Source organism: Ursus arctos, unplaced genomic scaffold, assembly GCF_023065955.2.
Source record: "Ursus arctos isolate Adak ecotype North America unplaced genomic scaffold, UrsArc2.0 scaffold_21, whole genome shotgun sequence".
Taxonomy (NCBI): Eukaryota; Metazoa; Chordata; class Mammalia; order Carnivora; family Ursidae; genus Ursus; species Ursus arctos.
This window is the reverse complement of record NW_026622886.1, coordinates 32,790,897-32,804,152: the sequence shown is the minus strand read 5'-3', so window position 1 is coordinate 32,804,152 and position 13,256 is coordinate 32,790,897. Positions and strand designations below refer to the sequence as shown.

The 13,256-nt window shown below is 35.1% G+C and overlaps 1 protein-coding gene across 3 annotated transcripts in view; it reads left to right on the top strand.

Moving 5' to 3' along the window:
- NAV3 (neuron navigator 3) overlaps positions 1-13,256 on the top strand; it is a 341,643-nt gene that overhangs the window by 133,499 nt on the left and 194,888 nt on the right. For all 3 annotated transcript variants that reach the window (XM_044384570.3, XM_026499977.4, XM_044384571.3), the window contains exons 6-7: positions 8,632-8,700; positions 11,856-11,995. In XM_044384570.3, coding sequence (XP_044240505.2) covers positions 8,632-8,700; positions 11,856-11,995 — 209 coding nt within the window. The remainder of the gene's footprint in view (positions 1-8,631; positions 8,701-11,855; positions 11,996-13,256) is intronic.

Genomic DNA, 13,256 nt, shown 5'->3' with positions numbered 1-13,256 from the left:
ACAAGAACATTATACTTCTTACATGGTGACCTACTGGTTGATGGGGTGACAAGCCCACCCAGATTCAAGGAGAGTGTCAGCGGAATGAAGATTTCACCTCTTAATGAAAGGAATGTCAAAGAATTTATGATAGCTGTATGTTTAAATTGCCACAGGGTAGGATAAAGGGGAAGACTAAAGAAATAGGCCAAGGTCAATTTATGGAGGCTTTGGATGTTATGTCTAGGAGCTGGGACTCATTTCTTGAACGTAAAGGGCAATTGTCTTGGAGATTTTTTTTTAGCAGAGGAAAAATGATGCCATTTATAACTTAGGAACACAACTTTGGTGACAAGGTAGAGGAAAAGATGTGCTTTGGGGAGAAGAGTGGGAAGGGTACTGCAGCTAAAGTGGTAGGAAAGTGAACAGTGATGTTAATAGGCACGAGGTTCTGACTAGGAAGATGAACTTGGGGACTGTTTAGAAGTAAGGGTGAAAGAAATCATCACGTTTGTTTTGTTTTTGTTTTTTGTTTTTTTGACTCAGTGGATAGTGATATATTTCTGTAAGGAAAAATGATGCAATAGTGGATACAGATGAAAAGAAGGAGGTGGAGAGAAAAAAGTTCACCTTTGTCCTTCATCGATTTGATATTTCAATGGGACTTCTAGATGGTGGTGTCTTGTGTGTGGCTCTGGAGCCCAGGAGAGAGTTCAGGACCAGAAACACAGACATGGGAACATTGTTTAACCCTGTTTTTTGTTTTTTGTTTTTGTTTTTTGGGGATTTTTTGTTGTTGTTGTTTGTTTAATTGAAACAATAGAAGTGGAAGAGATTACTCAGGGAAAAAGTGTAAAACTGGACAAAAAAGGGAGGTCTCAGAGCAAAACTCTGGCAACCACACTTACGGGTAAAGTGAGCAAACAGGAGAATGTTCCTTTTGTTTGTTTTGTAATATATTCAGAGTTATGGCAGCTTGTTTGGTATCTTTTTCAAGGCAAATTTCTTTTGCTGTTATTTTGAGGAATGCCTCATTTTTGAGACATTTTATCCTTGTCTTTTAAATTAGTTGAGAAATCTAGAATACAAATCTAAAAACTCTGGTTGAAATAGTAAAGTAAATATATTTTATAAGCATATCAAAACTATATTTTCATCTAACCAGTATATTATACAACAAAAACATTCATTAAAATCTGTATTTGAGACACTTTTTGGATTATGTACAGCGTTGAGAAGTACAGGTTCTGAAAGTCTCATACTGTGCATGCTGCTTTGCGAATGGTGTTTCATGGATGTCCTATTGGGACCTATAGGGACTCATACTTTTGAGTTCAGGAAACAAGAAGAGTGAGTAGTATCCAGGGATATGGGAGAGAGAGGGAGACTTCATTATCTTTGCTTTCAATAAATCATGGTCCCAGAGTAATTATAAATCTAGAGACTGAGAGCCAGAGTTAAAAGCTCACCTACTATACTGAGGGGTCCATGCTTGTGGGATTTAGAGTAAGAATGGAGTAACCTCAGAAGTGAGAGGTGAGAAACAAAGGATGTGTTGGGAAAACCAAGCACAAGAGAGCAGAAGAATTATAGGGATTGAGAAACATAGGAAGTTATGTTGTACCGAACTCACCAGTAAGTATATTTATAAAGCTTCCTGTGGGGGCTTAGTTCATTCAGGGACTCTCAAATGTACATCGGAGTCCCTCTGAATTTTCTTTTTAACTGTTACAGCACTTATTTAAGCCAGACACCCCTCTAAGTGATTTATAGCTGAAGCCCCATAAAAACCTTGAGGTAGGTAAAGTTATCATCCTCATTTAACAGATGAGGAAACAGGGACAGAGAACAGCAACAGCAGAGCTGGGATTCAGGTGGAACAGCCCAACTCTAGATTCTGTGCTACAAACCAATATACTAGGTTTTTACTACTGACCTTTTAGTTTCATAATTCATAGAAAAGAAAGATTTTAATGTACCACTTTTACACACCTGCCTAATATTTTTATATTGCTCCTTTCAAGCTTGCAATAAACTCAGTTTCCATTAAATATCAAATTACAATTTTTAGAAAGTTTACATTAGTATACATGGTTTTAAGGGTTATACTTTGCACAGTGAAACATATACCATGCATGTGTAAATCTAATTTTTCCAAATTGAGTTTTTCTAGCACAGTGCCAATATATCTAGTCAGTCAATAAAAGTCTTTAATGATTAATTAATTTATTGATTACGTCAATAAATATGTGCTGATTAGAATAAATAGAACACAAAACTGAATCAAATTTCACAATATCTGTATCTATCTGCCACTTTGAAAACTTTGGGGATGTGATGTCAATTTCTTATTTATTTATTCACTCAACATCTCAAAGTGTTTATGTACTTTATAAGAGAACCATTACAATAAGATCACAGACTGATCTTTACTTTAGCTACACTCTAAAGGTGGGTTTACTCACCACTGAATATTCATCTTCCCACTATGCCCTGTTACTTTATTCACTCTGTGACTAGTGACATAATCTATAAGTAGAGTCTTGATTTTTTTTTTCTCATAAGACACTATACCAAGGGTGTTCAGTCTTCTTTTCGTACTCTGCATCCATGAGACTAGCCTGTGCAGCTCAAGCCAGAGGCCCAGGAGACATCCTAAATTCTTCCTTCCTCTTCAGCTCTTACAGCTACCATTGTAACTTCTCTCATTAATCATTTACTTCTATTTCCTCTGCTTCTGTCTTCATTCAGACCCTCATCAAATGTTGCCTGAATTATAGCAGTGATTTCCCAATTGGTCTTCTAAATGGGAAATTTGGTCTTACTAAATGTCCCTGCCTTCTTCCTCCCCCAGTTCCTCCTTTACATATCTAAGAGAGGATCTCTTTAATCTGAGAATTTATCATTTTTTCTGTAGTCAGAAACTTGTGGTATTCCCTACTGCACCAGGACAAAGGCCCACGTGCATAGCAAGTTATGGCTCTCCAGGTTCTTGCCTGGGTAAACACCAGGTGTTAAAAGGATAGTTGTAGAATGAATAAATAAGAAAAAAAAAGTTTTTAATTATTGTAATAATTAAACGTGAACTGAGACAATTCAAATATCAACTGTTTCAACAGAGATTTTTTTAAGAAGAAACTTGGTAGTAGCCAATGAAGATAAAGAATGATAGATTGTGTGAGGCTGAGATATTATGTATTGGTGATTTTTAATGATTCATATGTGCTTTGTGTCTGGGTCCAATGTGGTGTTTAAGAACAAAAACTAAGGAATAAGATTATATAATTTATACTTCGATATGGAAGTCCACTGCTAGAATAACTATAATAGAAATAGAATCTCCTGCAAAAATCCTGTACTGAGCCGCCCAAATCTTAATATTTTGATGAGACAGAAAAGAAGAGATTCAAATAAGTTTTTATTCTCATTCTAATTCTTTTGATTAATAAGGATTGCTTGAATCCTGGCCACGGATTTTGAAGCTACCACAGGGCTTAATAGAAAAGAATTCTGTGATTGATTGATTAATCATCTGTGTAATGGGCATGGGAGCAGCGGGTTATAATTATTGTGCCATATTTCCTAGCCCTGATTAAATGTTGCTTAAAAAGTCAAAAGATAGTGTTTACTTGGAAGATTTTTGAGGAGAGTTGCTTAGATACTGAAAATATCTTACTCTTTCAAACTGTCTTATTGCATGTTCTAGATTTCTATATAAAGTGAGCCATTGAATGAAATTATTATCTATCTGAATGCTAAAGAATATCTTTTGAAGTAGATTTGTTTGATCCTGGGAGTTGATATTTTATAACAGTATAGAGATGATGATGATGATGATGATGATGATGACAACGACGACGATGACGTCTTGGAGATATTCACAAATCCACAGGGCAATGAATTAATAGAAAAAGAAACATTTAAATAATGCAGTTAGTTATCAATTTGCAAGAAAATGATATAGGATAGTAGAACATAGCACAAATTATATAGAATCTAATAGACCAAAGGTCAAATTTTAGTACTGTTATTTTTAAGATGTATAATGTATACAGATAAATTAATGTTTAAAATCTTTAGTTTCATATTTCCAATCAGGAATGGAGTGTCACCTTTGCAGGACTATTATAAGGAATAAATGTGAAAATAAGTGTTAACTGCAGGTCACTTGATAAGGACACAATGAAGATGAATGTCTTTTTGTTCCTTCCTTTAACATACTTCTGATAAATCCTTTCTTAAAACAATCCCCCCTTGCTTAAAAGATGGAACTATAACAAATCTTTGATAATACTACGTAGTAAATATCAATCAATTATTTAGTTATTGAACACATAGTAACCCCATGAAAGGAGCTGAGAATGCAAAGTGGACATAACATAATTCCTGTCCTAGCAAACAAAACAATCTGTCCTGAGCTCAGGAAACAGACATTTACCATGACAAATCCCCGTATTAACCTAATAATTAGAAAAGAGTTAAGACCTGTGGGCCAGGAGAGGACAAAATTAACTCTGGGAAACTTGAGAAATGCTTCAACAAGAAGGTGAGATTTGAGCAGGATTTTGAACTAGCAGTTAGATTTTATAATGTAAAGGGAAGAGAAGGACTAGCATTTCAGGTGAAGGAAACCTCATGAGAAAAGCCAAGGACCCATGGGAGAAGAGGCCATAGGCAAGGAACAGAGGTGTGGTGATGGTGGAGAGCCCGGGGTGGAGGTATGCAGAGAGGATGAGACTGTAAGAGTCTGAGGAGGCTTACTGAAGTACTGTAAACAAGATTACAGGGCTTGGATTTTATCCTGCGGACAATGGGGGGTCAACAGCAATCTCAAAGACAGAGGTTGGCATTCATTCTTCCTTGGGAAAGTTCATTCTGTTGACTATGAGAGGAATGATTTGATTTGTCTGGGAATAAAAATGAACTGATAACAAGGAGACCAGTGAAGAGGTATGATTAGAGTCTGTGAGAGAGATGGGGTGTAGGGAGAAAAAGCAAGAGGTAATGATCAGGACAACTCTGCATCGTTCAATGGAGAAAATGGTGACAGTCAAGGTATGTAACAAAGTCAGAGAGAGAGAGAGAGGATGGTTTGAAAGAAGGAGAATGAGTTGTTCTGAACATTTTTGGAATATCTGGGAGAAATCTAGGTGATAGATCTGGGAATATTTAGGGGATCTCAAGGTGATATTTAGGATTGAGATTTGAGTATAAAATGTAGATCTGAGTTAGAATAGAGGGGTAGATTAGCTGTTGCCTAGAATTACTATTTTGAAAATATTCATGGTAACAGTACAAAAATTTAGGGGGCAGGAAAAATGAATTGACTGTTATTTGGGAAGTAGGAGGAGCTACAGAGGTAGCTGTTGCATTGGGAAAGCTAAGTGAGATGAGGATTTCTAGAAGGAGGATATCAACTGTATCAAAAGCCGCTACACGCTAGATGATGAAGTGACTCAAGATGTTTAGATTATGCTGCTGACTTTAGACACTACAAGGTTTTCCTCCAAGGCTGGACATTTGTGGATATTCTGTAGAGCACAGCTTTTTCAATTTTATTATGCTTCAGAATCCTATTAAAATGCAGATTCACTGGGATGAGACCTGAGATTCAGTATTTCTAAAAATTTGCAGGTGATGCCAGTTTTGTTGGTCTTTGGACAACACTTTGAATGGCAAGGTTCTGGCAATTAGTACAAATGGGTAAGTTAAAATTTAGGAACTGTTTACTTTGAGAAGCTTTCTTTCCTTAAAATAAATGGATATTATAGTTCCACATGGGAATTTGTGCTAAAGGTAGCTTAGAAAGGTCTGGTAGTTTGGATCTTTCTGTGTATTGAACACCAGATGAGTTTCATTTTTTAAAATTCATTTGACTGTCTTTAGTCTCCTCCTTGCCGTCCATGTTAGGGAAATAAAAAGCATTCCCTTAATATTTTATCAGATAGATGAGTAGAACCCACAATAAGTCTCAAAATATTTATTTCTTTTGTGCTTCTGTTTCTGATTTTTTTTTTACCGCCCATTAGCTAGAAGGAGTCTCATTTGACAATCTTTCCAGGAAAAAAATTACACAATCCTCAATCCAGGTAGTTTTGAAAATTCCTAGTTTGTTGGTGATCTGACTCTGTCTTCCCCCTCTTGCCTCAGAGCTGTGTCTACATGTCCCTTGTGTCTGTTTTACCAATAAATTGCATTAGCTGTACCGCCTCACCTACTCTGTTGCTAGACTGTTTGTAAATCTGAAACTTGGGATATGGTATTACAAGCACTGTGGGGGAGAACAGTGGTTTTCTACTGAGTGTGGAGGCAGAGCCAGGTAGAAGAATAAGAAAAACAAAAGGAGCCAGAAGCGTCGTGGGAAGCGTTGGCGGTTTAAGTTAGTGCCATAAAAAAGGAAATTGGAAGAGACCATAAAGCAAGTGGATTTGCTGAAGTTGAATCAGAGTGACAGCCTATTGATTACATATCTGCAATAATTAAAAGGAAAAAGAGAAGAGTCAACTACCAAGGTTTCAAGCCCATTGGACTAAAGAAAATGATGATCGTGTGAATAGAAATTAAGAAATCAGAAGAAGGATCCGTTTAAGACATGGGGGATAAAAAAGGAAAATAGTGTTTAATGTGCTGACTTTGAAGATCATGGAAATGGACATCTTTTACTCCATTGATATTGATGGTTGGGAGGGTGACGCACACACTAATAAAGCAGATTTTACTTTGAGTCTTAGGTAAGAAATGAATTGCTAAGTAGAAGAATGCATATAAGTGTTTGAAGAGAGAAGACCTATGAAAAATCATGCCTTTAAGAAAGGCTCGATAAAGGAAAAGGACCCAGCGAAGGAAAGAGAAAATGGACAAGAGTGATGGTGGGCAAATCAATTGAGCTCACTGGTAATACTATCCATGAAAGAGAGAGATTCACAAAGGCAAAGGGAGCAATGTGGGTCAGATACAAAGATGTTAGAGTATGGTGAGAATTGAATAAAACTCTTGTTCTTCACAGAACAGTTTCACTAGTGCAGGGGAAGCAGAACAGCAGCCACGTTTCAAAGGATTAAAATATGAGGGTTTGGTATAAAAACCTAGGCGACATGTAGGGTATTATTCTCTCATAATAAATTCGAAAATACACGTGGGCCATAAAACCAAACTGATTTTAGCAAGTCAGTTGACCTTTCTAGATTTTCTTCCCTCACCTCACTTCAATCCTAGAAATTTGTACTTCTTTAAAATCATGGAAGAAAACGCTATGAGATGGCTTCAGATTCCTGAAGGAAAGTACATTGCTTCATTGTCATTTCTCCAGCTAATATTTGTGTTCACTTTGGAAAGTATGGGATAAGACATAGTAGTGAACTTGAGGTAGGTCTCTTTCTCTTGGATTGACAAAGTAGACTGAGAATTTCACACAAAAAATGTTTCTTTACTTTGGGTGCTTGTATTTTAAATTTAGATTTTAAATTAATATCTCATTTCATTCAGACACTTTGGTTTTTATTTGTACATTATTCTCCGATATCATTGTTACTGAAGTAGTTGGGCCAATTGTCTCAGTACCCAGTGTAGTTAGGATGCAGAATTTATTATATGCAAATAAATAATATATCACATATCAAATGTGAAAAATAAGTGCTCTGAAAGCTCCCTAGCTATGAGGATTTATATCTTTTCTATCTGGGCGGTTTTTAAGGGCCTTCATGCTCCCTCACAATTCACCTGAAAAGTGATTCTCCACATGGGCACCCATCCATGACCATCGCAAGATATGTGAACATGTTTCAGGTCTAATTGGGTCTCACCATATCCTTCAAAACACTAATTTCAGAACACTCAGGTAATTCAGGAATTAGTTTAACTTGAAGTGCAAAATTTCATTTCTGTTTATAAAATATTCACTGCTCTTTAGAACTCAGTTTATGCTTTCTTTTGTGTCTTAGTTCAAAGATTTTGATTTAAAAATTAAGAATTATAACTCAAGAGTGCCCAGAAGCTGTCATTAGTAGTTGTTCAGTCTGTTTTTGGAGAATTTAACTCCAACCTATTCCATTTAACCTTTACATAGATCTTTCTCTAGAAAAACATCTTGTATTGTTTGCTTCCTTAAAACATTGTATCTAGGACTCGAGATCAAACAATACATTTTTCAGAAACCAGATATTTTAGTAATTTGGTTTTTGAAATAATATTCTGGTTAAAGCAGCAAATTAGTAGAGTTTACTAAAGAATATAATGACTCTCATACTCTTTCTGTTCATTTTAGCCTTTTTGAGAAAGAGCTCTTTGTGTTATGTAAAGTCAAACCTTAGCTTTCCTAAAGTTTTCCTAGTCATTTACAAAGGTTGAATTTCTTAATGAGCTGAAATCCTACTTGAAATAATATGAACGATATCACATAGGCGTAATTTTAAAGTCAGTGATGACACACTTTATTCCAAGGGGTGCACTGCATTGTTTCATAGTGTGTTCATTAATCAAAGGTCATGGTATATATGTTGCATTATCATAATTTTCTAATTAATTTATTCTTTATACATGCTTATACATGTTCCAGTTGCATTTCATTAACTCATAGTTTTCTTGTAATTTTGTGCTTTCTTTCCATGTTCAAAGAATCTCTTTAATTCAATTTCTCTGTTTCTCCTCATACAGTCTGGCAGCCAGATATGCAACTCAGTCTAATCACAGTGGAATTGCAACCAGTCAAAAAAAGCCTACTAGGTCAGTTAATATCTCTAATTTATTGCTTGTTAGTGATAATAAAGTAACTGCCCAGTGATATTTTGTCCTATCATTCTAAATTTTTTTCATAAATGACATACTTCTGGATGAAAAGTTTGGAAGACTGAATTCTTCCAAGTGGATTTCCATATGCATTCTCGGGGATGAGCATGTCTGTGTTAGATCATTAAATGGGTTTTGGCTTCTTCTGTTTTAGTTTTGTTATATATACTGTTATGACTGGGCTGAAGTCTAGCTTCTAGGCTTGGAGAAAGTCAAGGAAAACATTACTTTGAAGGCCCCATTCCTTCCAGGTTACAGAATCTGGAAGTTACACAACAAGAATGTAATTGTTTTTTGAGATGGGCATGCATTAATTATTGCACATTTTGAAGCAGAATTGAGAAATATTGGCAGATTTTTGTGGAGAGGTTAGCATCAGGTCACCGAGTTGACGTGGACTGTTCCTCTATCTATAATAGTTGAAATTTTTGCTTCTTAATGACATATGTATTTTAAAGACAGTCTGTTATAGCAAATGACTGCATTATGTACTGTTTGGAAAATACTGATTGATAAATGTATATTGAAAGAGTTTGGTGTTTTTTTAAAAAATATTAAGTTGCCGAAGGCCTGATGGTACAGCTGAGCGGAGCCACAGCAAATGTGTTTTGCACCCCTGCTTATTATGTGATTATATGTGCCATCTCCCTCACTGGGGAAGTATCTCTGTGGTGGCTTCCTAATCACTGCTCTGATTATGTATCATTTTATGCAATGTTTGACCACAAGGACTGCTTATGATGCCTTGATGTGAGGTATGTGCTTTTCCTCTTGCCTTGCTTTCCTAAGTTATGTTCATTTCCATAGTAATTTAAATGATTCTGGAGAGAAAAATGTAAAGGGTATTTAATTAAAAGTAGGAAAAATGATATAAATTCAAATATGCAAAAAAGTGACCTGCCATGTACAGTTTTATTACCACTTCTAAGACTCATGCATATAAAATATATTTTAAGTGCATTAATTTAATAGAACATTTCTCTCTTTCTCTGTCTTTTGTTGGCTTCATTCTCATTTCTTTTTTTATTACTTTGATGAATGATCTGGAGCTCTGGCTGCCTATCAAATTAGGGTAATGAGAAGAGCAAATGGATTTTTTAATTTGTTTTAATTTGTTCTTCTGAGAACTAAAGATCACTTGCCTTCATGGGTCACAGTAAAGATTAAAATGCATTTTAATTGCTTTCTAGAAACAGGTCAAGTTTCATTGCAAGCAGGGCAAATTTTGTGACAAAATTTGTTTATACATGTGAGTTTGGAATGAACTTTCTAAGTCTGTAGCTGTCTCTGCAGGAATAGTTCTCAGCTTTATTATGATTGGGGCATTTGGCCAAATTAATTAATTAAGTTCTTTCTTTAGAGTGCAGTCATTGGTACTCAAAATTCCTGGTGTCTGTGGTTTTGTGCTATACTTACATACCCTCTAGATCCATTTGAGCAAAAGTTAAATGCTGGAATCGTTTGGAAGAGTTTCCAATCTTGTACATGGCACAGCTTCTAATTAGCAAAATAGCTGAAGGAACTATTTATTAGCCGTATGTATTTAAACTCCAGAATACAGTCAACATTTTGAAACTATTAACTATTCCGAGAAAGCAATACTTCTGTTTTTAATCTGGTATTTGTGTTTTCCTGATGTTCATTCCCTGTTGCAATACCCGCTACTATTTTAAAAAGTAGCTATAGTATTTAAGAGTTTGATTTCCTAATAATCTATGGAAATAATGTATTAATTATGAAGGTGAGTTAAAATATGAAAATAGTAAAACTGATCTTGAAATTGTGATATATTGGGAACCAGTATAACAGATATGAACACTCTTTCATTTTAATAATTTAGTATAGAGAACAGTAAAAATTTCCATGCTTCATTTATAAGGGCTGGAGTTTTTTTTCTTTTAAAATAGAAATTATCAGAGCAGTACACAGTGGCATTCACATGGTGGCAGCAAATGCTAGCAGAGATGCTGACATCCTTTAGTATCATGTTGTTAAATATGACTTAGAATGCCAATATTAGTTCTTAATTACTAGTTTTTAATTTATGCAGATTTATTGTACATATGCAATATGTTAATGTAGAATAAAATATTGTATTGCGATTGTATATTGTAGGCGCAATTCATGAAATAATTGATACTTGAAATTTTAGGGTGGAAACTACTTAAACAGGGACATAAATGATCCACGATGGTATTTAATTTTAGTCCACATAAAATAACTGCGAATCACAACCTAATGTCTAACTTCCCCTAATTTTAACACAATCTGCCTATTATTTCCTCATGTCCTGTCCTTCATCCCCAAAGACTGAATGAAGTCACTGTCCCTGTGGGTGTGTTTTACATCGCCATTCTGCTAACAAGAGATTTTCTGCATCCTTTCTTGTCATATTACCTCTGTGATCAGCTGGCCACACTTGTAAGATAACCAGCTAAAGTCTAGGTGCTTATTTTCGGCAAAACGATTAAAGAAAAGAAATTTTTTGAGGCAGACCAATAAAATATAAATTAACTCATGACCTTGGTCTCTGCACCGTGTTTGAATTAGTATAGCTTACTACCTTAGATATGCAATAAGCATTTGCTATTAGCAACTTGTTCAGTAACTTTATTCTTTTTGTTATTATCAAGTTGACTTAGGAAACAGCTATCTAAGAGAAAAACAAATGCCCCATACATTGAAAAGAACAACTTAACAAAACTGCAAATAGGTGATTAATACCCCGAGAACATAATATATTTGTTTAATTTCCCTTGCTTTTCATGTGATCGTTATAGCATTTTTAAGTCAAAGTGTTATTTATCAGGGGTGTGGTAATATGACTTTTCCAGTTAAAGGTTATTTTATTTCTAATTGCTCTACATTCTTAATATCATTCGAGGGCATGTTCATTGAAAAGTGAAACAAGATTTTTGTGAAGATTCTTAATCCTTGTGTTTAGTTATTTATCACTGAAACAACCATTTTCTGCTGAATAGATTTTAGAACCTCATATATTGTGCTTTTTCCACTAAGACTTGATCAGAACCTCCTACCCCAATCTTTTTGTAATATACAATAATGATGTAATTTTTCTTATACTATTTCAGGCTTCCAGGTCCCTCTAGGGTGCCAGCTTCAGGCAGCAGCAGCAAGGTCCAGGGAGCCTCTAATTTAAATAGGAGAAGTCAGAGCTTTAACAGCATTGACAAAAACAAGCCTCCAAATTATGCAAATGGCAATGAAAAAGGTAAGTGTTTGCCTGTTACATCATTATGGCACAAGTCTAACGTATTGGTCTTGTAAATTACGTGCTAAGTCCAATATCCGTGCAGTGTGAATGCCTTTTGGAATGGAGTTGTTATCAGTGTTGTTTCATGTTTTCTAACTGCCCCCTCCTGAATTCCAGCCTTCTTCACGGCTTTTCTTATCTCAAGAACATTTTAAGAAAGCAAACTCATTTATTAGCCACTTAAGGTGGCTAATTATATAACCAAGTATAAAATCAGTTTCCCCAAAACATTTCCTCCTGATTGCATATATATAGCATTTTCTTTTGTCTTCTCATATTTTATGAACAATTACCGTAAAATCATAAATCTATATTAAGTTTATTTGAATCTTTAGCTTCAGTTGACGTAAATGTCTAAAGTGTTTTGGGCATTAAAAATGGAGACATAATTAGGATGGATATTTAATCTTTAATAGCAGCAGGACACAGAAATAATGTGACCTTAGTTTTCCCTAAAGAGACAAATTATCCATGTTTGTTTCATTTTCTTGAAAGAGTGCAGAATAGAAATATCAAGTCATAAAATCATCAGGCAGGAAGACACTTAGTGGAAATCTGTGTTAAAGGCAAATTATATATCAACTAGATGATGCACGGTTCTCTGTGTTGTGCATTTAACAAGGTGCTTGCTTGATACATCACACGGTGGAGCATGGGTTCATGCGAGAGAGTGTGCGTTTTACATCTAAACCACAAGAAAATCAAGAACCTGTAGTATTGGAGGCAGAGGGACTGTGTGAGGCACTAAGGCCTGTGGCTGTCTTTTGAGGCAGTTTCTTCAAATCCATAGAACTTGAACTTCTCTTTACAGTATTTAGCTTTCTAGGCAACAAAACATGAAGTTCAAAAGTAACAAACATGCTTAGTTAGTAGAATAGCTGGCAAATTCAACCAGGTAGGAAATTTTTTGCTTATGTTAGATCATTTCAAATTATTTCATACAGATGATATGATCCAACAACTTTCTCTACCTTTGACATGAAGTGACAGATAATCTATGAACTGGACACTTTTCTGAAAATTTCTCATGCGTTGAAAGAAAATTGGACAGAACATAAATCCCTGAAAGCAAAGCAGTGTTCTTGACCCCTGTAATATTCCCTGTTCTTGAGTGGAATAGAAAAGAAAGGAAAATAATGTATAAATGGAAGTTAAGAGTTTGTTTTTAAAATATAGAATAAAACTTCTGATTTAGGAACTTAAGAAATTTTACTGGACA